At 45.0% G+C, this 25,896-nt stretch overlaps 1 protein-coding gene and 1 pseudogene across 2 annotated transcripts in view; one reads left to right on the plus strand and one right to left on the minus strand.

Annotated features, from left to right (window-relative positions):
* Nucleotides 1–25,896, minus strand: part of LOC105517731 — a 731,019-nt pseudogene that overhangs the window by 185,278 nt on the left and 519,845 nt on the right. The window lies entirely within an intron of this gene.
* Nucleotides 6,385–25,896, plus strand: part of ALOX5 (arachidonate 5-lipoxygenase) — a 59,796-nt gene continuing 40,284 nt past the window's right edge. The window contains exons 1-3 of the mRNA XM_011950388.1: nt 6,385–6,641; nt 14,702–14,900; nt 19,251–19,332. Coding sequence (XP_011805778.1) covers nt 6,492–6,641; nt 14,702–14,900; nt 19,251–19,332 — 431 coding nt within the window. The 5' untranslated portion in view covers nt 6,385–6,491. The remainder of the gene's footprint in view (nt 6,642–14,701; nt 14,901–19,250; nt 19,333–25,896) is intronic.

Genomic DNA, 25,896 nt, shown 5'->3' on the forward strand with positions numbered 1-25,896 from the left:
TCATGTCCTTTGCAGGGACATGGATGAAGCTGGAAACCATCATTCTCAGCAAACTATGACAAGGACAGAAAACCAAACACCACATGTTCTTGCTCATAGGTGGGAACTGAACAATGAGAACACTTGGACACAGGGCAGGGAACATCACACACCAGGGCCAGTTGGGGGGTGGTGGGCTGGGGAAGGGATAGCATTAGGACAAACACCTAATGTAAATGACGAGTTGATGGATGCAACAAACCAACATTGCACATGTATACCTATGTAAGAAACCTGCACGTTGTGCACAGGTACGCTAGAACTTAAAGTATAATAAAAATAAAAAATTTAAAAAAGAAAATGCTACTAGCAAATTGTAGATGGATATAACTAATATAACTCTGCATGTGCACACATGTGTCTGGATACACATGGAAAGTATTCAGGCATACACACCAAATTGTTAAAATAAATCCCCTGCCAACATTAGGAGTGGCTGGGGAGCAGATGGCTTTCAATTTTGCACTTTCCATGGTGCCAGAGTAACACCACATCACAATAGTAAATAGCAAAAATAGCAACCTTAAGTTTAGATTTTCTTATCTAAATTTTAATTCTGTGAAAAAGTTTTCATTTTCCTTTTTCACATCAGGATAGTAGAATGCAGTTTAGAAAGAGTGAGATCACTTGTTAGACTGTACAATTTTTAAGCATCAGTGAAGTATACCATTAAACTTCTCTACCAATCCATTCTCTAAACTTCCCAACCCCCAAAAAAGAAATACATAAAATTGAAATGAAGAAAACAATACAAAAGATCAACAAAAATGAAACATTGTTTTTTTAAAAAGATAAACAAAAGTGACAAACGTTTAGCCAGACTAAGAAAAAGAGAAGATCCAAATAAACAAAACCAGAGATGAAAAAGCAGACATTATAACTGATAGTGCAGAAATGCAAAGGATCATTAGTGGCTACTATGAGCAACTATATACCAAAAATTGGAAAATCTTGAAGAAATGGATAAGTTCCTAGACACACACAACCTACCAAGAGTCAACCATGAAGAAATTCAAAATCTGAACAGACCAAAAACAAGTAACAAGATCAAAGCCATAATAAAAATTCTCCCAACAAAGAAAAGCCTGAGACCCAATGACTTCACTGCTGAATTCTATCAAACACTTAAAGAAGAACTAATCCCAATCCTACTCAAACTATTCCAAAAAATAGAAGAGGAGGGAATATTTCCAAACTTATTCTATGAGGCTGTTACTGCTCCAATATCAAAACCAAAGACACATCAAAAAAAGAAAACTATAGACCAATATCTCACATGAATATTCATGCAGAAATCCTCAAAAAATGCTAGCAAACTGAATTCAACAACACATTAAAAATCATTCATTACGACCAAATGGGATTTATTCCAGGGATGCAAGTATGGTTCAACATATACAAATCAATCAATGTAACATATCATATCAACAGAATGAAGAAGAAAAACCATATGGTCATGTTAATTGATGCTGTAAAAGTACTTGAGAGAATTCAACATCTCTTCATGACAAAAACCCTCAAAAAAACTGGAGATAGAAGGAACATACCTCAACATAATAAACAGACATATATGACAGACTTACAGCTAGAATCATGCTAAATGGGGAGAAACCGAAAGCCTTTCCTCTAAGATCTGGAACAAGATAAGGATGCTGATTTTCATCAGTGTTAGTGGAACATAGTACTGAAAGTCCTAGCTAGAACAGACAAGAGACAGAAATAAAGGGCATCCAAACTGGGAAGAGAGAAGTCGAATTACCCTTGTTCGCAGATAGTATGATCTGTTTGGAAAAACCTAAAGACTCCATAAAAAAAAGACTAGAACTGATAAATTCAGTAAAGTTTCAGGATACAAAGTTAACATACAAAAATCCGTAGCATTTCTATATGCCAATAGCAAGCAATCTGAAAAGGAAATCAAGGAAGTAATCCCATTTCCCATTTGCAATAGCTATAAATAAAATTAATAATAATCTCATCTCTTCAATAAGTGGTGTTGGGAAAACTGCATGTCCACATACAAAAGAATAAAATTATACCCTTTTAATATACAAAACTGGACCCAAGTTAATATACAAAAATTAACTTGAAATGAATTAAAGACTTAAATGTAAGATCTGAAACCAAAAACTCCTAGAGGGAAACATAGGGGAAAAGCTCCTTGACATTGGCCTTGGCAATAATTTTTTGGGATATTACACCAAAAGCACAGACTTTTGAAAAAAGAAACAAGTAGGACTACATCAAACTAAAAAGCTTCTGCATGGCAAAAGAAAGTCAACAACATGAAAAGGCAACCTACAGAATGGAAGGAAATATTTGCAAACCAATACGTGATAAGAAGTTAATATCAAAATATGCAAAGTATGTAAGGAACTCACATATCTCAATAGCAAAAAAATAGTAACCTGTTTTATAATGGACAAAGGGCCTGAATAGACATTTTTTCAAAGAAGGCACACAGATGGCCAACGAGTGTAGGAAAAGACGTTCAACATCACTAACCATCAGGGAAATGCAAATCAAAACCACAATGAGCTATCACCCCACACCTGTTAGGAAAGCTATTATGAAAAATGCAAGAGACAATGAATATTGGCAAGGGCATGGAGAAAAAAGAACCCTTGTACACTGTTGGTAGAAATGTAAATTGCAACGCCATTATGGAAAATAGAATGGAGGTTCCTCAAAAAATAAAAATAGAACTACCATACAATCTAGCAATTCCACTTATGAATGTACATCTAAAGGAATCAAATCACTATGTCAAAGAGATATCTGTACTTCCATGTTTACTGTAGCTTTATTCCCAGTAGCTAAGATAATGAAAAAATCTACATGTCCACCAATGGATAAAGAAAATGTGGTGGGTGTGTGTGGGTGTGTGTGTGCATTTATACATATGCAATGGACTATTTTTCAGCCATAACAAAGAAGGAAACCCTGCCATTTGTGACAATATGAATGAACCCAGAGGACATTATGCTAAGTGAAATAAGCCAGACACAGAAAGACAAATATTGTATGATCTCACTCACATGTGGAATCTAAAAGTTTCAAACTTGAAGACCTATAAAGTAGAACAGTATTTATCAGGAGCTAGGGGATGTGGTGAACAAGGAAAATGTTGGGCAAAGAGTATAAACTTTCAGTTATAAGATGAAGGCCAGGTGCAGTGGCTTATGTTGGTAATCCCAACACTTTGGAAGGCTGAGGCGGAGGGATTGCTTGAGACCAGCCTAGGCAAGAAAGAATTAGCTGGCAGTGGTGGCACATACCTGTAGTCCCAGCTATTCAGGTGGCTGAGGTGGGAGGATCATTTGAAACTGGAAAGTCAAGGCTGCAATCAGCCATAATTGTGCCACTGCGTTGCAGCCTGGGTGACAGAGTGAAATCCTGTCTCAAAAAAAAAAAAAAAAAAAAGATGAATAAGTTCTGGGGATCAAATGTACAGCATGGTGACTATAGTTTATAACTGTCTTATTACTTTAAATTGGATAAGAGCAGATTTTAAGCATCCCCAGCACCTCCTACAAAAACACAAACGCACAAACGGTAACTATAGATGGTGATGGATATGTTAATTTGACTGTGACAATCAGCATTCAATATATAAATATATCAAATCATCACATTTTACCCCTTGAAATAGAAATTTTTATTTGTCAATCAAATATTTTAAAACAAAAATAATCATAGTATTAATATAGCATACAGGAAAAATTGGATATCTCAACTGATACAGAAAACTATTTTGATAAGAACCAGTATCCTTTCATGATAAAAACACTTTAAAACAAAAGGAATAAAAGGGAACTCCCTCAACCTGATAAATGACATCTGTGAAAACCCCCAGCTGGCATCAAACTTAATAGTGAAAGGCTGGGCGTTCACCTCTTGAACCAGGAACAAGACAAAGATGCCTACTTTTGCCACTTCCATTTAATCTTGTACTGAGGTTCTGGCTAGGGCAATTATCCATGAAAAAGAAATAAAAGGCTTCCAGATAAAAGAAGAAGTAAAACTATCTCTACTCGCTCATGACATGATCTTGCATATAGAAAATATGCATATGTGCATATACACAAACCATTAGAACTAATAAACAAGTTCAGCAAGTTTGCAGAATATAAAATGAATGTACAAAAATCAAGTGTTTTTCTATACACTAGCAATTAACAATCCCAAAATGAATTAAAATTCTCTTTACAATAGTATCAAAAATAAATTATTTAGAAATAAAAAGAGTGCACTGAAAACTACAAAATATTTTGAAATAAATCAGAAAAGATTTAAGTAAATTGATCACTTGAACCTGGGAAACAGGTTGCAGTGAGCCGAGATTGCACCATTGCACTTCAGCCTGGGCAACAGAGGGAGACTCCATCTCGAAAAAAAGAAAAGGAAAGAAAGGGAAGGGAAGGGAACAGAAGGGAAGGGGAGGGGAGGGGAGGGGAGGGGAGGGAAAGATAATATCTAAAGAAACTGAAACATATTCTATGGATCAGAAGACTTAATATTGTTAAAGTGGCAATATTCCCCAAATTGATCTGTAGCTTCACCTCAACCCCTATCAATATCCCAGCTTGCTTTTTGGCTGAAATTGACAAGCTGATTCTATAATTTATAAGGAATCTCAAAGGATCCAGAATAACCAAAACAATATTGAAAAATAAAGAACAGCATTGGTGGATTAACATTTTCCAATTTCAAAACTTACTATAACACTGAGGTAATCAAGTAGTGTCGCACTGTATAGCATGTACATTACAGATCAATGGACTAGAAGCGAATGTCCAGAAATAAACCGTTACGTTTATAATGAATTACTTTTTAATAAGGTGTCAAGACAACGCAATGGGAAAAGAATAATGAATTCAACAAATGATGCATGGACAACCGGACATGCACATGCAACACAATGAATTTGAATTCCTCTATCACACCATGCATAACAACTAACTCAAAACGGATCACGGATGTAAATGAAAAGCTAAAATTATAATAATCCTAGAGGAAAACGTACGAGTAAATCTTTAAGATCTTATTGTAGGCAGTGGTTTCTTAGATATGACCCCAAAATCACAAAAGAAATTGGACTTAAATATTTTTGTTCTTCAAATATCATCAAGAAAGTGAAAACACAACCCGCAGAAGCAATAAAAATACCTGTAAGTCATATATCCGATCAGAGACTTCTATCCAGGATATATAAATAATGCAGTTCAATGATAAAAAAAAAAAAAAGATAAATAGCCTAATTTTCCAAAGACTCAAGTATCTGAATATACATCTCTCCAAAGATATAGCCAATACGCGTCTGAAAATATGTTCAACGCCATTTGCCAGGTGCACAAAACCAAGATAGCATGAGGAGACGCTACAGGGACTCTGCTGCTTCACAGACGTGAAGCGTTGGTGAGAGCGTAGGCAGCCGCCTTTGGGAATTTCACATCCCGGCCGCCTCACGCATGGTGCGCTCGTGTTTAAACTTAGCCGAGATCGTTACACGCGATTGAGTGTGTGCCCGTCAGACCCCGCGCTGCCGACGGGGCTGGGGGAGGCGGGCGCCAGGAGTGGGAGGGGACCTGGGAGTCAGGCCCCAGCCGCGGGAAGCCGCCCAAGGGCGCGCAAAACCTTCTCCACATTGCACACCCCTTCCAAGCATTTGCCCGCCGCGATTTAGAGAGCCGACCCGTGATCCCTGGCCTCCCCTAGACAGCCTCGCACGTCCAGGTGTGGTGACCCCGTCCAGCTTGCCTCCTGCGAGCAATGACCATCTCCGGGCCTAGGCGCGGTCTCGGCGCCCGCCTGCCCCCCGGCCAGAAGCCGCAGGTTCAGTCAGTGAGGACGCCGGCGCTGAGGGAGCCTCTGTGCTCCAGAATCCATCCTTAGTATCAGCGCTGGGGTGTCCTCCTCCAGGAAGCCCTCCTGATTCCCCCATGGGTCGCTCTTCCCCTGCAGACTCCCGGAGCACCCCTGCTCTAAATACTGCGGCGTGCCACTGAGAACTTGCGGTGAGCAGAGGCTGCGGCTAGATTTCTAGGGGATCCCCGCAGCTCCACCCCAGAGCCTACAGGCGAAGCCAAGGCAGGCAGGCAGGAGAAAGGGTGGAAGCAATGCAGGAGAGACCCAGTGAACGAATGGATGAGGGATGGCAGCCGAGGTTGCCCCAGTCCCCTGGCTGCGGGAACAGACACCTCGCTGAGGAGGAGAGACCCAGGAGCGAGGCCCCCTGCCCAGTCCGAGGCGAGGTCTAGCGCAGTCGGCGCCGCGTGAAGAGTGGGAGGGAAGTACTGCGGGGGCGGGGGCAGCCGGAGCCGGGGGCCAGGCCGGGGCGGTGCCGGGACCGGGGCCCCGACCAGTGGTGGGAGGAGGCTGCGGCGCCAGATTCCGACGCCTGGACCGCCGCGCGGAGGCTCCCTGCGCTCGCTGCGCCCGCGGCCCGTGCCATGCCCTCCTACACGGTCACCGTGGCCACTGGCAGCCAGTGGTTCGCCGGCACTGACGACTACATCTACCTCAGCCTCCTGGGCTCGGCGGGCTGCAGCGAGAAGCACCTGCTGGACAAGCCCTTCTACAACGACTTTGAGCGCGGCGCGGTGAGCGTGGGCGGGGCGCGGGCTGGGGTGCGTCCGGGACCCGGTCTGGACCGCAGAGGCCTGAGCGGGGGCGCTGAGGGCCCGTCGGGGCGGCCCGGACAGTGCTGGGGGTGTCTAGGACCCCGTCGGGGCGGGCAGAACGGCGGTGGGGCGCGCCCTGGGCTCCCAGCGGCCGGTAGGTACCCCGGTGGGGAAGCGTCCAGGACCCCTGACTGCGGCCGCGACCCGCGTGGGAAACTGGAGACTTCCTGAGTGCCGTCTGCAGGGCGCCGCACGTCTCCCCTGGGAGGAGAAGGCCCAAGGTTTCCTCTCCACTTCAAGATCTGGGTTCCGAGGCTCTGGAGCCCCCTTCACTGGTCCGCATTTCTTGTTCCACCTCTTCCTCAGGCTCTTTCCGCAGGTGGCACTGGGAGGGAGAGGCAGAGGGGTCATGCTCACAGAACTCTGAGGGCACCTCAGAGCAGCCTGCTGTGAGCCGTGGGGGAGGGTGCAGGTCAGCGGGTCCAGAGGCCTGAGTTTCGTCCAGACATGACCGCCAGCTCACTCTACCTTTAGTCTAGGCCTCAGTTTCCCCAGCTGTAAAATGGAGGATTGACTTAAGTCTGGTCCATGAGTCGTGGGTGAGCCCAGGCCCATCTGGTGGCTCAGACAGCACATGGGCAGCTTATATTCTCAGGACAGGCCCCAGAGGAAATTAAAGGGAAGGAACAGAACCCAGGCGAGAAGAGACCTTTCTTAAATGGAGGGGCTGCACTCCCTCCCAGCAGAATGTACACCAGGGAACACTTCCACGCTAAGTATGAGGACTCGGGGGAGCCCTCAGCATTTGGAAGCTAGTTCCTAATGCTGATCTGGACCTGAATTCCAGCCCCACGGCTCTTTTCCATGAGCATGGGCAGGTCGCAGTTCTCACTGAGCCTTTAATGAAGTGCCTACTTCAGTACCTGGCAGAGGAAGCGCTCCATAAATGACTGGTAATAGTCCCAGACATACTGCAGGTGCACAGGGAATATCAGTTTGCTTCCACCCCCACCCCAGCTCCTAACTGGACCAAAAAGATTTAGACTTTACCAAGCTGCCTTCTCACCATTTAGTTTACTATTTGATCAAACCGTATGAAATTGCTCATAATGGACAAATACAACTGGTAAGTTCATGTTTCAACTGATTATTCTTGGATAAAATTTGTCATCGTTTAGGTGTGCAGAGCCTGAAGTAAGTAAAAATGACTCTTTTTATGGATTCCAACCTCTCCATGGGCTCGATTCCTATTCAGGAGCCTCAGACCCTCGCTGTAGCACAACATGGTCCTCAGCCAAGGTCACTAGCAACCTGACTTGAGCTCCCTTCAAGAAGAGTTAGGCGTTGAGTACAAGAGCAACCTTCGGTTGCTTAGTTGCCCCAGTCAGGGAACTGGCCCTGAGGACTGCTGTGCCTTGGAGTTAATGTGTCATCCATTTAGGGTGATGGCTCGCTCTGCCATTTCTGATGCATCTTCATTTACTTCCGTTATTTCATGGATTCCCCCACACCTAGGGGAGAAGGACAGGATACAGACTACTTCCCCTTTGTAAGTGCTTCCCCCTCCCCATTCTCCTCCACACATCATAAGGTTCTAGAAGCACAGGCCATCGGTGTGCTCACACCGCATGGCACGGGCAGCCCGTGTGTACATTCCCCCTGGAGGGGACACCCTAACACAGCCATAGCAGGCTGTTCGGACGAAGAGTGAAGGCCCGGTTTTGTCCACTATCTCCCTCTCTCGATCTGTCTTCCCCACCCTGAGAAGTCATTCAAATGACATTATAATTAAACACCTCAGCCGGAATCCCGTGCGCAAATTTCAGGAGAGGTTTGCATGTCACATTTCCATTGGGTTGAGAGAGCTATAAGTCAGGGGGTGGGGGGGATGGGGGTGGGGACTACCGCAGGGTGGGGAACCAGCTAAGGCTGAAAGTTTCCTTGAAAAATTCAGCTTTTGAGAAAGTTCCTGTTGATGCAAAGTTACTCCACACTTTCTCTTGCCCAGCCCAAAACTACTTCCTCATTCTCCCAGCTTGGTATCTGTAAAGACAATCATCCTTTTTGGGTAAAGGTAAAAGAAAAACCCTAGAGGAAGTACTTGCTGAGAAGACAAGGTTATCCCATTTTACAGGGAAAAGTGTTAAAATCTGTATTGTTAACAGTAGTAATGATAGCAATAACAATAAAGGTATTGCCACACAATTCAATCATTTCCAAGTTATTGGCAGGTCCACACCCCCCTCCTCTAGGGCACAGTTCAGTCGAATAATGAATAGGACTGATTTTTTCCTTGATAAAAGTGAGTCACAAGTCCCTTGTTATTCTCATCAGAGTTCTGCATAGTGATTTAGTCAGGACTGGGAATCAAGTTCTTCACAGGTGGGATTATCCTATAAACAGTTGTGTCTTCCTTGGCTCCCCACTGTCTGCTGGAGAAAGCCAGGATCCTACAAGAATGACCTTATTTCCAGAGGCTAACCCAAGTCTAGGCAAATTTAACAAGTTGATTTGTTTCTTTAACTCTGTAAATTTAAAGTAATTCAGATCGGATACGATGACTGTAACAGATCTGAAGATTTCTGAGAAATCTTAGTTGGCCCATTTCATTCTGTGCTAGTACTTTTAAGAAAGCTAAGGGTAATAGGGTGGTGTTTAATATATGATACTTGAATGTGTTCAACAAGTATAGAAAAGTCTTATAATGATACATGCTTCTTAAATATAGTCAGTGAGTATTCTAACATTCATGAAAAATTAATTCTAGAATACTTCTTTCTTGTGAATGGAAATATATTAGTGGAGCATAAATATTTCTTTGTCATGACCCTCAATCCCTCTCTCATCTCCCAGTCTTCCCCTCTGAGCCATCTTTTCCCTACATTCTGCCCCCTCTTCTGCCTCCTCTTCCTTCCCCTGTTCCCAGTCCCCTCAATGCTCCCCATTTCTGCTCTCTGCCTTACAACTCTCCTTTCTCTTCCACTCTGAATTTTCCTCTACGCTGTCTTCCAGACACCTCTCGGAGGCCCCTTCTCTGCTCCCTCAATCTCCGGCTCTCTGTCCCACATTTTCCCCTTCTCTGCCCCTTGGTCTCCCTATCCACTGTCCCCATCCCTCTCTCCATCCCTTGCTCTCGTCAGCTCTTCCCCATAACCTCCCCCTCTCTCATCCCGAGTCTCTGTTTTGTCTGAACCTCAGTCTTCCTCTCTGTTCTACAGTCTCCTCCTCCCACAAGCCCCTCATTAGTCCCCCTCCAATATGGGTAGCCTGGGGGTGGGGCACACAGCCTTGCTTCCACAGAGAGATCCATTTCCCTGTCCCAGCAACAGCAGAAATCTGATGAAAGACAGATGAAAACTTTCCTAAAATGCTGATAGAAAGCTCACATGAAAACTGACCAACTCACACTTTGCTGAAATATTCAAAAGCTTTAAAACTACATATCCAATAAAAAGTTAAAAGCAATAAGCAAAATCAGCAAAGTGGCCCCTTGTGAAAGGAGGCCGGTGAGTTGCAGGTGTTCCCTTGTCTCTCTCCAGCATCTGCACCACCACGCCACCCACTTCAGTCCCCAGAAACTGTGCCCAGCCTTCCTCCTCCCACGTGTGAATTCCCCTGGGGACCCCGCCCTCCCAATTCCCCACATCTGAAATGTCCTACCCATGCCCATCATCCTGCTAACCTCCCCTCTGAAATCTGATCAGCCACCAAAAGCTGCCTCAAATACCCTCTCTTATGAAGCTTTTACACTGTCCTTCCACACCACTCCGCATTGCCCCTTTATACTCCATCCAGGGTACGAACCAGGGCTCAAAGCTAGGCCTTCTAGCTTCTGGTTCAGGGCTTTTCTCAAGATGTGGCCTTCGGGAACTGTGGGAGGAACCTGGGCTTGGCCATCACACAGGTGTGGGTTCTGATCTTGACGCCACCATTGCTCTCTGAGCCTCAGTTTCTATCTGTAAAGCAGGACAGTCACCTGCTTGGCCATTCCCAGGTCCAGTGCTTCCTGACGGCCTGTTGGGGGTGTCCACTGTTGATAGTGCCCACCATAATTCAATGTGTCACCTGAAATTTAGTGTGTCACAGCAAATAGACAAATACAGCATCAGCCCAGTGTACTTGGCCCACAGAGAAGGGAGGAAGATGGGCACTGTAGTTCCACACACCTTGCAAAGACCTTACTTTGCAGTTTGACACATGTGACCCTGGTATTTTCCTGGAGGGAGGCCTTTCTCTATCTGTCATTCTTCCAATAGTACCCCCTGGGATGTTGGAACCACAGCCACCAAGCTTTGTATTTTACTTCCTGAGTTGGGTCGAGGCTGGAGCCCTCCACCTCTTGTTCACCTCTTGTCACATTCAGGCCTGAAGCCAGCACCAGGAGAGTGGCTGGGCTGGCCATAGACCAGCCAGACTGCAGGCCTGGCCCCCTCCTGATGTGGAAGGCGCCATCAGATGGCAGATGGAGTCCTCGTAAATCTGCCTAGTGATTTTACTCCAAGTGAAACTCAGGGGCTCTTCACCAGGTGCCTGCAGGTATGGATAGAGCAGGGGGCCAGGAGTATCCCAGTCCCCTGTGACTGCACCACAGATGTGCTGGAGGGTCACCCCACTGTCCGCTTCTTCAGAGAAGCTGCTCAGTCTCTTCGTGTGGGTCATCACCCCCAGGCAGACAACAGGCTCTCCCTGTGGGACCTGCACAGTCCTGGAATACCTCCTCAGCCCATCTCCCTCTCCTCTTAGTCCAAGGTATTGGGCGCCTCCCTCCTATGAGAGTGTCCCCTTCAGCTTCTCCTGCCCCTCCTCCAGCTTTCCTGGCATCTATCCCCCAGGGACACCTTCCTCCCTCTCCAGCCCCTCTGAGCCACAGGAAAGCCACTTCCCCTGCAGCAGCTACACTCTGGCCCAGGCCCAGGCCTAGGCCTCTGGTGGCTGCCCCTCAGTCCTCACTGCACATGAACTTGCTCTGCCTGCCCCACTAGCACTCAGAATGCCTCCCACTCTAACTCTGTCCTCACAGCCCTGTCTCCACCCTTTCAGGAGTTCCTTCTGGGCTTTGAGCAAAGGGGTTTGAGGTCACAGGTTCAGTTTCCTCCTCCCATGTGTGCTCTGATTACTTGGATTGGCACATGTAGTCACGAAGGGGCTGCGACGCAGAGGCCCATGCTAGCTCACAGGCAGTGCGGGGCCTGGTGTCCTGCAACCTCCTGGATTCAGGAAGGGGCACCAGTGGTTCTGATGCACACAACCGGTGGCCTGTGCCTCTGGAGAAAGGAGGCCACCCAGGATGGTGTCACTTCGTTTTCTCAATGGTCCTGTAAGTGAGGGGTTATCATCCTTGGGTAGATGAAGAAACAGCTTCAGAGAATGAAGCAATGTGCCATCCAGCTAGTTGCCTGAAGCTGGGATGTGAATTCAGAGCTCCAGACCCCAGGGCCCACCCAGCCTTCTGCCCCTCACTGCCCTCTTCCCACTCCTTAGTGGGACCAGGAATCTCTGTCTTGGCTCACAATCTGCAGCTGAGGCTTCTGCAAATCCCTGTGTCGTGCAGGGCCTGGCGTGGGGCAGGCCCAATGCGTATCCAGTCCTGGGCCACTCAGCCCCCACTCTGCTCCTCCAGATGGGCCTGAGCCCCTGAGATACTGAGACTCCTGTCTCATCACAACCTGCCCGCCCTGCCCATGATGGGCGAGGCCTTGTCCGTGGCCCTGCTCTCCTGAGGATGAGCTGTGGCAGGAAGGCTCTTTCTCAGATGTGGCAGGTGAGGCTGGTACTCTGCCCGCAGGAGGGGCATTCTCGTGGGGCCGAGGCTGGTCCACATGTGGTTGGATCCAAGACATGTCATCCCAGCACATGGGCCTGGCTCCTCTGCCATCAGAAACTGTTCGTAGGATCTCTGGCCTAAACTGTAGAGCACACAGAGGAAGCTTCCGCTTTCTGACCACAAGCGTCTGGCCTCAGTGTCAGCCACCCCAAACTGCTCACAGCGTTCAGAGCCAAGAGGTTTGTGGAAAACACCTGACTTCCCATTCCTCTTAGGAAGCCCTCCAGGGGTCCTCCTGGCAGCTTGGAGGCAGGGCATGGAATGGGGATGCCTGGGCTCAGACAAAGGATGATACTCCCTCACCCCTTCCACTTTGCCATAGTGCTGAGAAGTCTAGGTTCTGCCGCCTGGGATAAAGCTCAAGGGTTGATGAATCTGGCTTAGAAAGTGCCTTGGAGGAGCCAGGCACAGTGGCTCATGACTGTAATCCCAGCACTTTGGGAGGCCGAGGCAGGTGGATCACTTGAGGTCAGGAGTTCGAGACCAGCCTGGCCAACATGGTGAAACCCTGTCTCTACTAAAAATACAAAACTTAGCCAGATGTGGTAGCAGGTGCCTGTAGTCCCAGCTACCTGGGAGTCTGAGGCAGAAGAATCACTTGAACCTTGGAAGTGGAGGTTGCAATGAGCTGTGATCGAGACACTGCACTCCAGCCTGAGCAACACAGTGAGACTCCACCTCAAAATAAAAAAGAAAGTGCCTTGGAGGGCATCAAGTCCAGGGCTTTCCAAACCTGCTAGTCATCAGAACATGTAATGCAATGCCTGAGCCTCTCATCCCACCTTCCTGTCTGCCATCCTTTGCTGCAGAGACACAAGCCCTCTAGAAGCTATGGCTGCTGCCTCAGAGCCACCTGTGTCCTGGAAGCAGGAGCCTGGCAGGGAGGAAGCCAAGCAGCCTTGTCCCGGAGGCCTGGGCAGCAGCGCTGTACACAGCCTGGGGTGGTGCCTTCTAGCTGCAAGGCCAGTCTCACCCTGCCACCACTAATACCACAGGTGCAGCCAGAGCCGCTTGATCTCACTGTTCTCTAGGCATCACCATGCGGCTGTGAAATGCAGATGTCCCAGGAGGACTCAAATCCATGCAAGTTCCCTGTATCTAAGCCTCACCATTTTCACTCACTTATTAGCCACACTGATAACTGGAAAGAGAGGCAGTGGCTGTGATGGAAAGGCCTGGGGTGGGGCTCCAGCTCTGCTCTAAGTGGCAGAGGTGGGAGTCACTGAGCCTCGCTGTTTTCATCTGTGGAAGGGGTCATAACTCCCCTGCACTCCCAGCGGCGTTGTGGAGATCCACTTTCAGCAAGCCCATCACCAGTTGTAAAGGCCTCCCACAAGGCTGTCCCATGTGGGGGCTACTGCGGACCTGCCTCACAGGTGTAGGCATGAGCCTGGGCATCTCCCCATCCTCCAACCTGAGCTAAGTGCAGACAACAGACGTTGCCCTCTGAGCAGCACAGCACTGTCCTGGCTCACTGGATTCTCTCTCCTCAAGAGTAGGGCCCAGGACTTGTCCATTTCTCTCACCTACCTGGGTCTTAGCACTGAGCCTTGTCAGGCGCAGGCCTTCAGTGAATGTCTTGGCTAAATGAATTCAGGAGTTCATTTAAGGTGTTCATGAAGCATCTTGGCTCCATGAACTTTAGTGGAGGCAGAACTCTACCTCTTCCCATTTTGGCTAGGCCTGAGAATCGGCATAAGACAGATTCATGGGCAAAAGCATACAGATTTCTTAATACAAGTTGTATGTGGCATGGGAGCCCTCTTAAAAAGATGAAGACCCCAAGAAGCAGTTAGAGTCAATCCCCCTTAGATACCGCATTGGATGATTAGTTGTGAAAGGTGATAAGGCCAAGGCGCTTGGGCCAGGGCAGGTAATTGGGCAGAGAAGTGACTCGGGAGGTAAGGGCTCATTGTACAAGATCTGTTTGTTTGGATTTCTTTTGGCTTCAGCTTCCCAACCTTGATTTAAAGTGTTACTTTCCTTTTGGTGTAGGGAGGACATCTTTCATGGGGGACTTTCATCTCCTGCTTCTCAGAAACAGCACGAATGTCAGACTGATCTTGCACCTGCTGTTTTTTTAAGTGCTTTTCATTCAACATAGTCCCTATGCCAGAGCAGCATACTTTGGGGTGACAAATTCTTAACATCTAACATCTCCAGAACAAAGGCTCAGGAGACCATGCATGGCCTGATTGCCTGTTCTCCTTCCCAGGTGGATTCGTACGATGTGACTGTGGATGAGGAACTGGGCGAGATCCAGCTGGTCAAAATCGAGAAGCGCAAGTACTGGCTGCATGACGACTGGTACCTGAAGTACATCACGCTGAAGACGCCCCACGGGGACTACATCGAGTTCCCCTGCTACCGCTGGCTCACCGGTGATGGCGAGGTAGTCCTGAGGGATGGACGCGGTGAGCAGCTCAGGCCCCTTCTGCCCCGGGCTTCCTGAGAACCGGAAGTTCTTCCTGACCTCAAAGCACTGTAGTCATAGGAGGAATGACACTGCTGTGCAGGGGCGGGAAGTGGGAGGGCTCTGCCCTGTGCCTCGATGCACCTGCAGGAGGCGTGACTTTCTTTGGGATTCATACAAGCCCCTGAGGGTGGAGCAGGTGGCCCTAGGCCTCACTGCCATCATGTCCTCACTCTGTGCTACAGTTCTACAGGGGAGGGTTGTACCCCCCTTTTTGTCAGTGGGTAACTAAGGTCCGCTGAGGCAGATAGCTATGGGACATGCCCCTGGATGGGCACTTGTCCAGTTGCCAGGGTGTGACATCACTTTCTAGGTTCATAGCCTGCCCTCTCTGAGATCACAGTAGGGCTCAGGCAAGCTCGGGGTGCCCTTGTGGGCCTGGGGAGGGAAGGGGTGGACAAGGAGCACCCCAAGTGCCAGCTCCGAGGGGCGATGGACAGGCCTGCAAATCACAGTTACCAGTTCTTCAACCCCAAGTCTCACTTTTCGCTGAAAGAGAAAAGAACCTCAAATCTGCTCCCCTTAGTCAGATCCCAGTCAGGAGGCCATTCTTTGTGAGGAACACACAGCTGACCTGGTACAGAGCATCAGAGAGAGAAGCAGGCATCAAGGTCAGCCAAGGCCACTCTCCCTGAATGAACTGCCTTGCACACCCAGCCTCCTAGTGTGCCTGGCAAAATCCTACCTCACTTCAAGTCATAACCCTTCTGCTTGCTCTCAGTTTAAACCTGGAAAGATAAGCCTTCAAAGGCCAGGCAGCCACTGTAGGAAGCCACTGCTTCTGCCATGACAGCGTCGAACTCTTCCTCTTTGCCAAGTTTCCTGTAGCTAGTGTGTTTTTCACAGAAGTTTGGTGGGGTAGGTAGGAAGAAATGACTATTACCCCCATTATATAGCTAAGAAATCTGAGACAAAGGATAAAAAAGTTATTATGTACCTGCTGTTCTTAACCTACCAGGCCATATCCCATCGTTTCTGATGTGGAGTTTGACTTAAGAAACCAAATTTCCAGAGTATTTCTGAACATGGAGATAAGAGGATTTTTGTCCCCCTACCTAATGACAGGAAAAAAATCACAAAGTTCATTTATTCTTGTGGTCGTCAGAATGTGGAAAGTTGTGGACAGGGCACTTCTCTTTTTCTGGTAGTTAGAAAATGCTGGCTCTGAAACTCCCTCCTGCCCATCTACCCAAGGTCTCAGTTATGAAGCCCTTCTTCCTGCAGACCCTTCAGCTCATCTTGGCAAAAAACAGATGGTACAGTAGGATGAGGGTTTAAGAAAGGGGCATCACAAAGGTGTGGGCCCATGCACAGAGGGACCATACAGAGTGCGGGGCCATGAGCACCACTAGTCCTGATGCAGGGGGAGGGAGAAGGTTGTGGGAGTAATCCAGAAGTATCCTGGAGACAGCACCCTTGGAGGAGCTGTGGCCCTCAGTAGAAAGGTGCTGGGGAGTAATTGGCCTCTCCTTGCTCTAACATATTCCCTCCTTTCTGGTCAGAGTTCCCAGTGGGAAGCCCATTGAGGCATCTCATTCTAGTTACTTTCAGGGATAGCACCAGTTGGAGGGTGAGCATAGAGAAGCTGTCCAGCAATTTTCACTCTCTCTACTGCTGTAAAACCAACCTCCTTGGTAGCTTTAAATAGCCATTTAATTTTGTTCATGCTCTTGCAGTTCAGGAATTTGGGAAAGGCTTCACTGGGCAGTTCATCTGTGGCCATGTAGCATCAGCTTAGGGGACTGGGGCTTCTTCTCTCTAGGCTCCTTGTCCTATGGAGTCTCATTCTTTAAGGCTTCTCACAGAATGGTGTCCTCTAGGTGCTTGCGTTTCTTACATGATGGCTGGCTTCCAAGAGCAAGTTTTCTAAGAGACAGAAAGTTGAAGCTGCCAGTCTCTTCAGGCTTGGGCCTAGAAACTGGCACACTGTAACTACCACCATATTCTACTGGTCCAAGCAGTCACAGAGCCCACCCAGACTCCAGAGGAGGGGATGCAGACCCCCCATCTCTCAATGGAAGGAATGTCAAAGAATTTGTGGCTTATTATTATTATTATGATTATTATTTTGAGACAAAGTCTCGCTCTGTTGCCCCAGCTGGAAGGCAGTGGCACGATCTCAGCTCACTGCAACCTCTGCCTCCCAGGTTCAAGTGATTCTCCTGCCTCAGCCTCCCAGGTAGCTGGGATTACAGGCTCCAGCTACCATGCCTGGCTAATTTTTGTATTTTTACTAGAGATAGGGTTTTGCCATGTTGGCCAAGGTGGTCTGGAACTCCTGACCTCAGGTGATCCACTTGCCTTGGCCTCCCAAATTGCTGGGATTATAGTCGTGAGCCACCACGCCCAGCTGTGGCCAATTATTAATCCACCACATGGCACAACAACCAATCCCTTGAACAACCTGGAAATGGGCGGGGGGGCCAACCTACAAGTGATTCAGTTACTCACCATATGATCACCCCTTAAATCTAATATTTCACCACTACACCTTGGGTGAACATGAATGTCAGAGGGCCATTACTGTGGCCCCATGGATCCAGAGCATCTGTGTGAAGGGACAGCTTCATTAAGGCACTGTGTCAGTCCTTGGAACCTGCCCTGCTGAGCTCTTCTGCCATCAGTCCAGGCTTTCTCATCCTGTCATACTCCCAGAACTTCATCAGCCATTGGGTAGATTCTTCAAACACCTTTGGGGTCAGGGGAGAAGGACCATTCTCTTTTTGAAACTTGGCATGTTGCAATTCTGCATGTACTGACTTATTCATACCAGTGAAACTGAAGAGATCCAGCACCTCAGAGTTGAGGTGCCCAAGAGATTAGCTGGTTCCTTAAGGTATATAAGAGATGATGAATGTTGAGTGCCTCCAGAATTACCCCCATAGCCAATGATAACAGTTATTGTCACCATTAATACTCACCTTGCCTTCCGTGGCCTCAAGCCTACCCTCTTGGCTGGCCTTACATCCCCAGGGGAGAATGCAGAGGTATCCCACTAATATTCCTTTTTGGGCCCCAGTTCCAAGCTCAGGGATGAAGATGCCTCAGCCTGGAAGTGCTGTGGGGTGGACAGTTCAGAATGTGGCCTGGGTGTCATCTGAGCACTGAGTCCAGGTCTGCATTTAGATCAGTACAGAGGTTGAAGCCTATAGTTCCAGCACTTTGGGTGGCCAAGGCGAGAGGATTGTTTGAGTCTAGGATTTTGACACAAGCCTGGGCAACGTAGAGAGACCCCATCTCTACAAAAAAAAAAATTGAAAATTAGCCAGGGGCCAAGGTGGGCGGATCATGAGGTCAGGAGATTGAGACCATCCTGGCTAACACAGTGAAACCCTGTCTCTACTAAAAATACAAAAAATTAGCCAGGCGTGGTGGGGTGTGCCTATAGTCCCAACTACTTAGTAGGCTGAGGTTGGGGAACCACTTGAGTCCTGAAGTTCAAGGCTCCAGGGAGCTATGACCATGCCATTGCACTCTAGCCTGGGAGACAGAGGGAGACCCTGTCTCTAAAAAAAAATAAAATAAATATAACATAAAATACAAAGACTCAGAGTAGGGGTTTTGGAAACTTTTATAGCAATTTAACAGAACAATTTTATGACTTTTGTACTTAATAAGAAAAAAATGACTTGCATTTTGAATATCTTTGGGTTTTGTAAATTTCATTTTTCATTTTTTCTAGTAATTAATTGTTATTATATTTTACACAAATATCAATCTGTGTTGAAAAGAAAGTTTTAAAATGTAATGCTTCACCACGAGAGCTACAGAAACTATTCCAGGATCTGTTTTCAGGAGATCTGGGCTCCCCCTATCACAGCTTTATGGGCTGCATTCACAGGCTTGGCCTTAAGCAATAGTTTAAAGAGTGGTCATGATATGACCTGGTCTGCTGTAAAGGCTCTGAGAAGCAGCCCTGCCCTTAGCTACCTGCTCCAACTCCTGCAGTGAGAGACAGGCTGAGAGATAAGATGCTCTCAGAGCCAGGCTTAGAGGGAGGAGCAGAACCCTCAGGCCAATGATGACTATAGGCATGATAATGGTCATTGTTCCCATCTATTGGCATTTGCTGTATGCCAGGTGCTGTGTGGAGGGCTTTCCTGCATTCTCTCCCCAAATGCACACCATGACCCGGAGAAGTAGGCATTATCATCTCCATTTTACATGTGAAAGGGTCAGGGCAACTCTTGGTCACACAACTTCAGTGACGGAGCCCAAGTACAAGCACATGTGCACTGGGCATTGTTATTGTTCTTCTTAAGGCTCCTCTCATGTTGTTCTTTCTTTACAGCAAAGTTGGCCCGAGATGACCAAATACACATTCTCAAGCAACACCGACGTAAAGAACTGGAAACACGGCAAAAACAGTATCGGTGAGTTATGACGTCAGATCAGGTGGTCACGGGGGCCGTGATTTCTTCTAGCTCAAATGCATGGTATGAAATAAACCCTTTCCACGGCGTATGGCCTGTCACTGCTGGAAAGTCACCAAGGCACCAACTCCCAGTGTGGCTGCACAATCCCCAGACTTCACCTTACTTACAACTCCAGACAAGAGATGGAGAGGAGAGTAATGAAAAAAACTTTGAATCAACCATATTGGCATGTAGGAAGAGTGGGCAGAAAAGCTTGAGTGTACTTTAATGTTCTCCATTGTGGGAGTTGCCTCTTACTTCTTATGTCTTCTTATAACAATTCAGTTATAAAAGTGATATGTGATCAGCAACAAAATTGACAACTCTTCAGCCAACTGACCAGAGGATTCAAACTATTAAAAGTCCAGACCCAGATAACTTCACTGGCTAATTCCATCAAACATTTAAAGAATTAATACCAATCTTGCATAAACTCTTTTACGGAATAACAGGAACACTTCTCAACTCATTGTCTCATACCCGTATTATACCAAAACTAAAGGCATCACAAGAAAACTATAAACCAATATCCCTTAGCAATATAGATATAAACATTTTCAATGAAATACTAACAAACCTAACTCAGCAGTATATAAAAGGCATTAAACAATATGAACATGTGGGATTTAGCCCAGGAATGCAAAGTTGGTTTAACATCCAAAAATCTATTAATCTATTAATTGAATACACTATATCAATAGAGTAAAGAACAAAGCAAAGTACATAATCATTTCAGTAGACATACAAAAAAAGGCATTTGACAAAATCCAACACCCATTCATGATAAAACACTCAAAAAATAGGAATTGAAGAGAATGTCCTCAACCTGATAAAGGTTTGAAAATTCACAATTAGGCTGGGCGTGGTGACTCACGCCTGTAATCCCAGCACTTTGGGAGGCCGAGGTGGGCAGATCACGAGGTCAAGAGATTGAGACCATCCTGGCCAACATGGTGAAACCCCATCTATACTAAAAATACAAAAAGTGGCTGAGTGTGGTGGCATGTGCCTGTAGTCCCAGCTACTCAGGAGGCTGAGGCAGGAGAATCACTTGAATGCAGGAGGCAGAGGTTGCAGTGAGCTGAGATCATGCTACTGCACTCCAGCATGGTGACACAGCAAAGAAAAAAAAAGAAAATTCATGGTTAACATTATACTTCATGATGAAAGATTGAATCCAGAAACAAGATAAGGATGTTCACTTTTGCTACTTCTATTCAACATTGTACTGGAGGGTCTAGCCAGGTCAGTTAGGGAAGAAAAAGATAAGTAAAGGCACCCACACTGGAGTACAGTAAGTAAAACTATCACAATTTACAAATGACATGATCTTATATATAGAAAATCTGAAGGCATTCACCAAAAGAAACTATCAGAACAAATAAACAAGCGAGGTTACAAGATACAAGATAATCAATTGTTTTTCTGTATATTAACAACCAATGGTGTGAAAATAAAAGTTAAAAAAAGTTCAATTTACAATAGCATCAAAACAACAAATATTTATGAATAAATGTAACAAAGTAGTCTGACACTTGTACAATGAAACTACAAAACATTGTTTAACATAATTAAAAATGATCTAAATAGGTTGAAAGACATTTCATGTTCATGAATCAGAGGACTTAATTTTGTTAAAACAGCAATTTAAAAAAAGTAATAACCTGTACGTACATAACAAAGTAATATGCAGGTTCAACACAACCCTTATCAAAATTCTAGCTGATTTATTTGCAGAAATTGACAAAGTGTTCCTAAAATTCATATGGAAATGGAAGAGATCCAGAATAGCCAAAACAATCTTGATAAAAAGAAAACAAAAATGGAGGACTTGCACTTCTCAATATCAAAATTACTACACAGCTATGGTATTCAAGACAATGTGATATTGGCATAAGGATAGATATATGGATCAATGAAATAGACTTGAGAGTCCAGAAATAAGCCCTTACACTTATGGCCAATTAATGTTTGACAGAAGCAGCAAGACAATTTAACAGAGAAACAATAGTCTTTTCAAAAAATGTCCCTAGCAAAACTGGATAGCCACATACAAAAGAATGAAGTTGGATCCTTAGCTCACACCACATACATAAATTAACACAAAATCGATCAAATACCTACCTAAATGTAAGAGCTAAAACTATAAAACTCTTTTAAGAAAACACAGCAGTAAACCTTCATAATTTTGGATTTGACAAAGGACTCTTTATATGACACCAAAAGCATCAGCAACAAAAGAAAAATAGATAAAATGATGTCATCAAATTTACAAACCTTTATGTTTCAAAGGACACCATCAAGAAAGTGAAAAGACGAACCACAGAATGGAAGAAATATTCACAAATTGTATATCTGATAAGGGCCTTCCACCCAGAATTTATAAAGAACTCTTAAACTCAATAAAGACAAATAGCCCAATTAAAAAATGAAAAAAATGAATGAGGATCTGAATAGATATTTCTCCAAGGACCCATTAGTCATCTAGGAAATGCAAATCAACACCACAATGAGCTACCACTTGATACTCACTAGCATGGCTAGAATCAAAAAGTCAGACAAGAACAAGTGTTGACAAGGATGTGGAAAAATCAGAACCCTCATACTCTGCTGGTGGGAATGTAAAATGGCATAGCTGCGTGAAAAAGAGTCTGCTAGCTCCTAACTGTTCAACAGAGAGTTACAATATGACAGCATTTCCACTCTTAAGCATATTCCCAACAGAAATGGAAACATATGCTCATACAAAAACTTGTACATGCATGATTATAGAAGCATTGCTTATAACTATCAAAAGGTGTATACAACCCAAATGTCCATTAATGGATGAATGGATAAAATATAATATATCTATATAATTTGACCATGAAAAAATAATGAAATGCTGACACTTGCTACAACATGGATGAATCTCGAAAACATTATGCTAAGTGAAAGAAATCAGTCACAAAAGATCATATATTGTATGATTCCTTTTATATGAAATTTCTGGAAGAGAAAAATCTGTACAGACAGAAAGTAGATTACTGGTTGTCTAGGGGTAGGGAGTGAGGAAGTGTTCATGGGAGTGACAGCTAATGGATACAGTGTTCCTTTTGCAGGGGATGAAAATGTTCTACAACTGATGGTTGTCCATTGTGTAAAAATTAATACTAAACATCCTTGAATTGAACACTTTAAATGGATAAATTTTATAGTATGTGACATATTTCAATAACGCTGCTAGAGAAATTTAAAAATTCAAAACGGATTATAGATCTAAAAGTAAGGGCTAGCAGCATAACACTCTTGGAAGAAAACATACGAGTAAGTCTTCATAATCTTGGGTTCGGCAAAGCCTCTTAGATATGGCACCAAGAACACAGGCAGCAAAAGAAAGTAGCCAAGTTAGACATCATTAAAATGTAAAAGATCTGTACTTCAAAAGACATCATTAATAAAGTGAAAAGGCAACCCACAGAATGGAGAAAATATCTAAATCATATGTCTGATAAGGGACTTGTATCCAGAATATATAAAGAACTCTGACAACTCAATTTAAAAATATTCTGTGTGAATAACCCAGTTTAAAAATTAGCAAAGGATTTAATTAAATAGTTCTCCAGAGAAAATTTGTGAACCTCCAATAAGCATGTGAAAATATGCTCAACATTATTAATCATCAGGAAATTTCAAATCAAAACCACAAGATACAATTTCACACCCACTAAAATGGTTAGAATAAAAAAGACAGTAACAAGTGCTGCCAAGGATGTGGAGAAACTGGAACCCTGATGCTGCTACTGGAATGTAAGATGATGCAGCCACTTCAGATAACAGTTTAGTGGTTCCTCAAAATCTTAAACCCAGCTACAATATGACCCAGCAATTCTACTCCTAGTCCTCTACCCAAGAATAATGAAACCATACATCTGTACAAAAACTTGTACACACGTATTTATAGCACCATTGTTCACAATAGCCAAAAAGTAGAAACAAGCTAAATTCCATTAACTGAGGAATGAATAAACAAAATATAGTTTATCCATACAATGGGATATTTTTTGGCATTAAAAAGGAATGAATGCTGGGCGCGGAGGCTCACACCTGTAATCCTAGCGCTTTGGGAGGCTGAGACGGGCAGATCTCTTGAGGTCAGGAGTTTGAGACCAGCCTGGCCAACATGGTGAAACCCTGTGTCTACAAAAATACAAAAATTAGCTGGGCGTGGTGGTGCGCACCTGTAATCCCAGCTGCTCAGGAGGCTAAGGCAGGAGAATCACTTGAACCCAGGAGGCAGAGGTTGCAGTGAGCCTAGATTCCCTCACTGCACTCCAGCCTAGGCAACAGAGCAAGACTCCATTTCAAATAGAAAAAAAAGAAATGAAATGAACTACAGATACATGCCAAACACTGAATGAACTTCAAAAATATGCTACATGGAAAACTCACTTACGGAAGACCCCATATTGTATGATTCTATCTGTATGAAATGTCCAGAATAGGCAAACCCACAGGGTCAGATTAGTAGGTGAGTAGTTACCTAGGACTAGGAGTTGGGGAGGGGGAACAAGGAGTGCATGTTAATGGGTTCGAGGTGTCCTTTGGGGATGAGATTATTTCAAAATTAGGTTATAATGATGGTTACACACACAACTCTGCAAATACATTAAAATCTTTCAATAGCATACTTTTAAGGGGTGAATTTAATGGTATGTAAATGTATCTCAATAAAGCTTTTTGGAAGATAATAACACATTACAGAGTGCTCCTCTGGAAATGGGTGGCTGATGGGCTGTATCCAGCCTCTCCAAGTGTTTGATGGATCATTGTTAACTTTTGAGTAAACAGAGATATTCTTCAGGCTTCCCCAGGCTACACCTGTCTGTTGTCTATATCAAGGTGTTCGCTCATTTCATTTCCTGCTTTGGCCCCTGGAAACATTTGAGTCTGTGTCTCCTTCCAAGAGAAGGAAGTGGAAGGAATCATTCTGTATGGACAGTGAAGTTACCTGGGCTGCAGAGGGGCCTTTGGGAGCCAATATTGTGATACTTTTCTACATATTCCTCAATAGTTGAACTTCTTACAAGGAATATGTAGTATATCTGGGTTGTTTTTTTAACTCAAAAAAGTAAAAGAAGGAAAACAATATAGAAGCAGAAAAATACCTATAATTCATGTTTAGTTGTTTTCACTTTGTCTTATTCACTTTTTAAATGTGGGATTGTGCTATATATACCACTTTGCATCCTCCTTGCTGCACTTTAGCAGTATAGCAAAATCATTTTCCCATATTTTCAAAATCTCCTCATAAACATTATTCTAGTTTCTATGTAATATTCCATTGAATGAATGCCTCATGATTCACTTAAACCCCTGGCCTCCCTGGACATTTAGGAGGTTTCTAATTTTTATATTCTTATAAGCAATGTGAAAACCCTTGTATGTGAAATTTGTATGCATTATTAAGTATTTTCCTAGGATAGATGCCCAGATGTGACATTACTAAATAATAAAAGTTATTAGTATACATTGACAAATTTCTTCTCAAAAATCTTAACCAGTTTTCATGAGCCATGTAAGGGTCCCTATTTCACCAAACACTTGCCATAGCTGAGCAGTATCTTCATTTTTCTTAATTTTTCTAAGTTGCAACAGCATCTCTCAGCCCTGTAGCTCCTTCTTCCCCTATGCCCAGCCACCCTGTCAAGGGGTGAGAAATCCCACACCAAGAACACAATTGCCCCATCCTCAAAACTATCTTTAGCTCCATCCCCCTTTTCATCAAAAACATTCCATGAAACAGAATAAAGAAACAAGAAACAGCCACACATATGTGGTTACTGGGTCTGTTATGGAGGGCTCAGCTGATGGGTGGCACTGGGCTACTAGACAGGCATCATGAGGACAGGGACCTGCCAGCACGGAGGGCTGAAGGAGAAGGAGAAGAAATCGGACTCCACCTCTTGCCATTCAGGAGACTCAGCTTGGGGTTGATTAGACTGAAAAGTTAAAGACAAAACTGTAAGACATTTAGACTACAGATGATTATTCTTCCAGGTCTCAAGCTAAAAGGATTTTTGAAACAAGGCTCAGAACATGTTAAACACAGAGGAAAAGATTGGTATGTTAAGGACACTCTGTTCATTGAAAGACACCAGGAGAGAGTGAAGGCAAGTCATGGAGTGACTGACGAGAATTATTCCTAGCATGTGAAGGACCTGCAAATCTTTCTTTTCTTTTTTTTTTTTTTCTTTTGAGACAGAGTCTCGCTCTGTCACCCAGGCTGGAGTGCAGTGGCCGGATCTCAGCTCACTGCAAGCTCCGCCTCCCGGGTTTATGCCATTCTCCTGCCTCAGCCTCCCGAGTAGCTGGGACTACAGGTGCCCGCCACCTCGCCCGGCTAGTTTTTTGTATTTTTTAGTAGAGACGGGGTTTCACCGTGTTAGCCAGGATGGTCTCAATCTCCTGACCTCGTGATCCACCTGTCTCGGCCTCCCAAAGTGCTGGGATTACAGGCTTGAGCCACCGCACCCGGCCTGG

The sequence above is a fragment of the Colobus angolensis genome, unplaced genomic scaffold (assembly GCF_000951035.1).
Source record: "Colobus angolensis palliatus isolate OR3802 unplaced genomic scaffold, Cang.pa_1.0 Scaffold306, whole genome shotgun sequence".
Taxonomy (NCBI): domain Eukaryota; kingdom Metazoa; phylum Chordata; class Mammalia; order Primates; family Cercopithecidae; genus Colobus; species Colobus angolensis.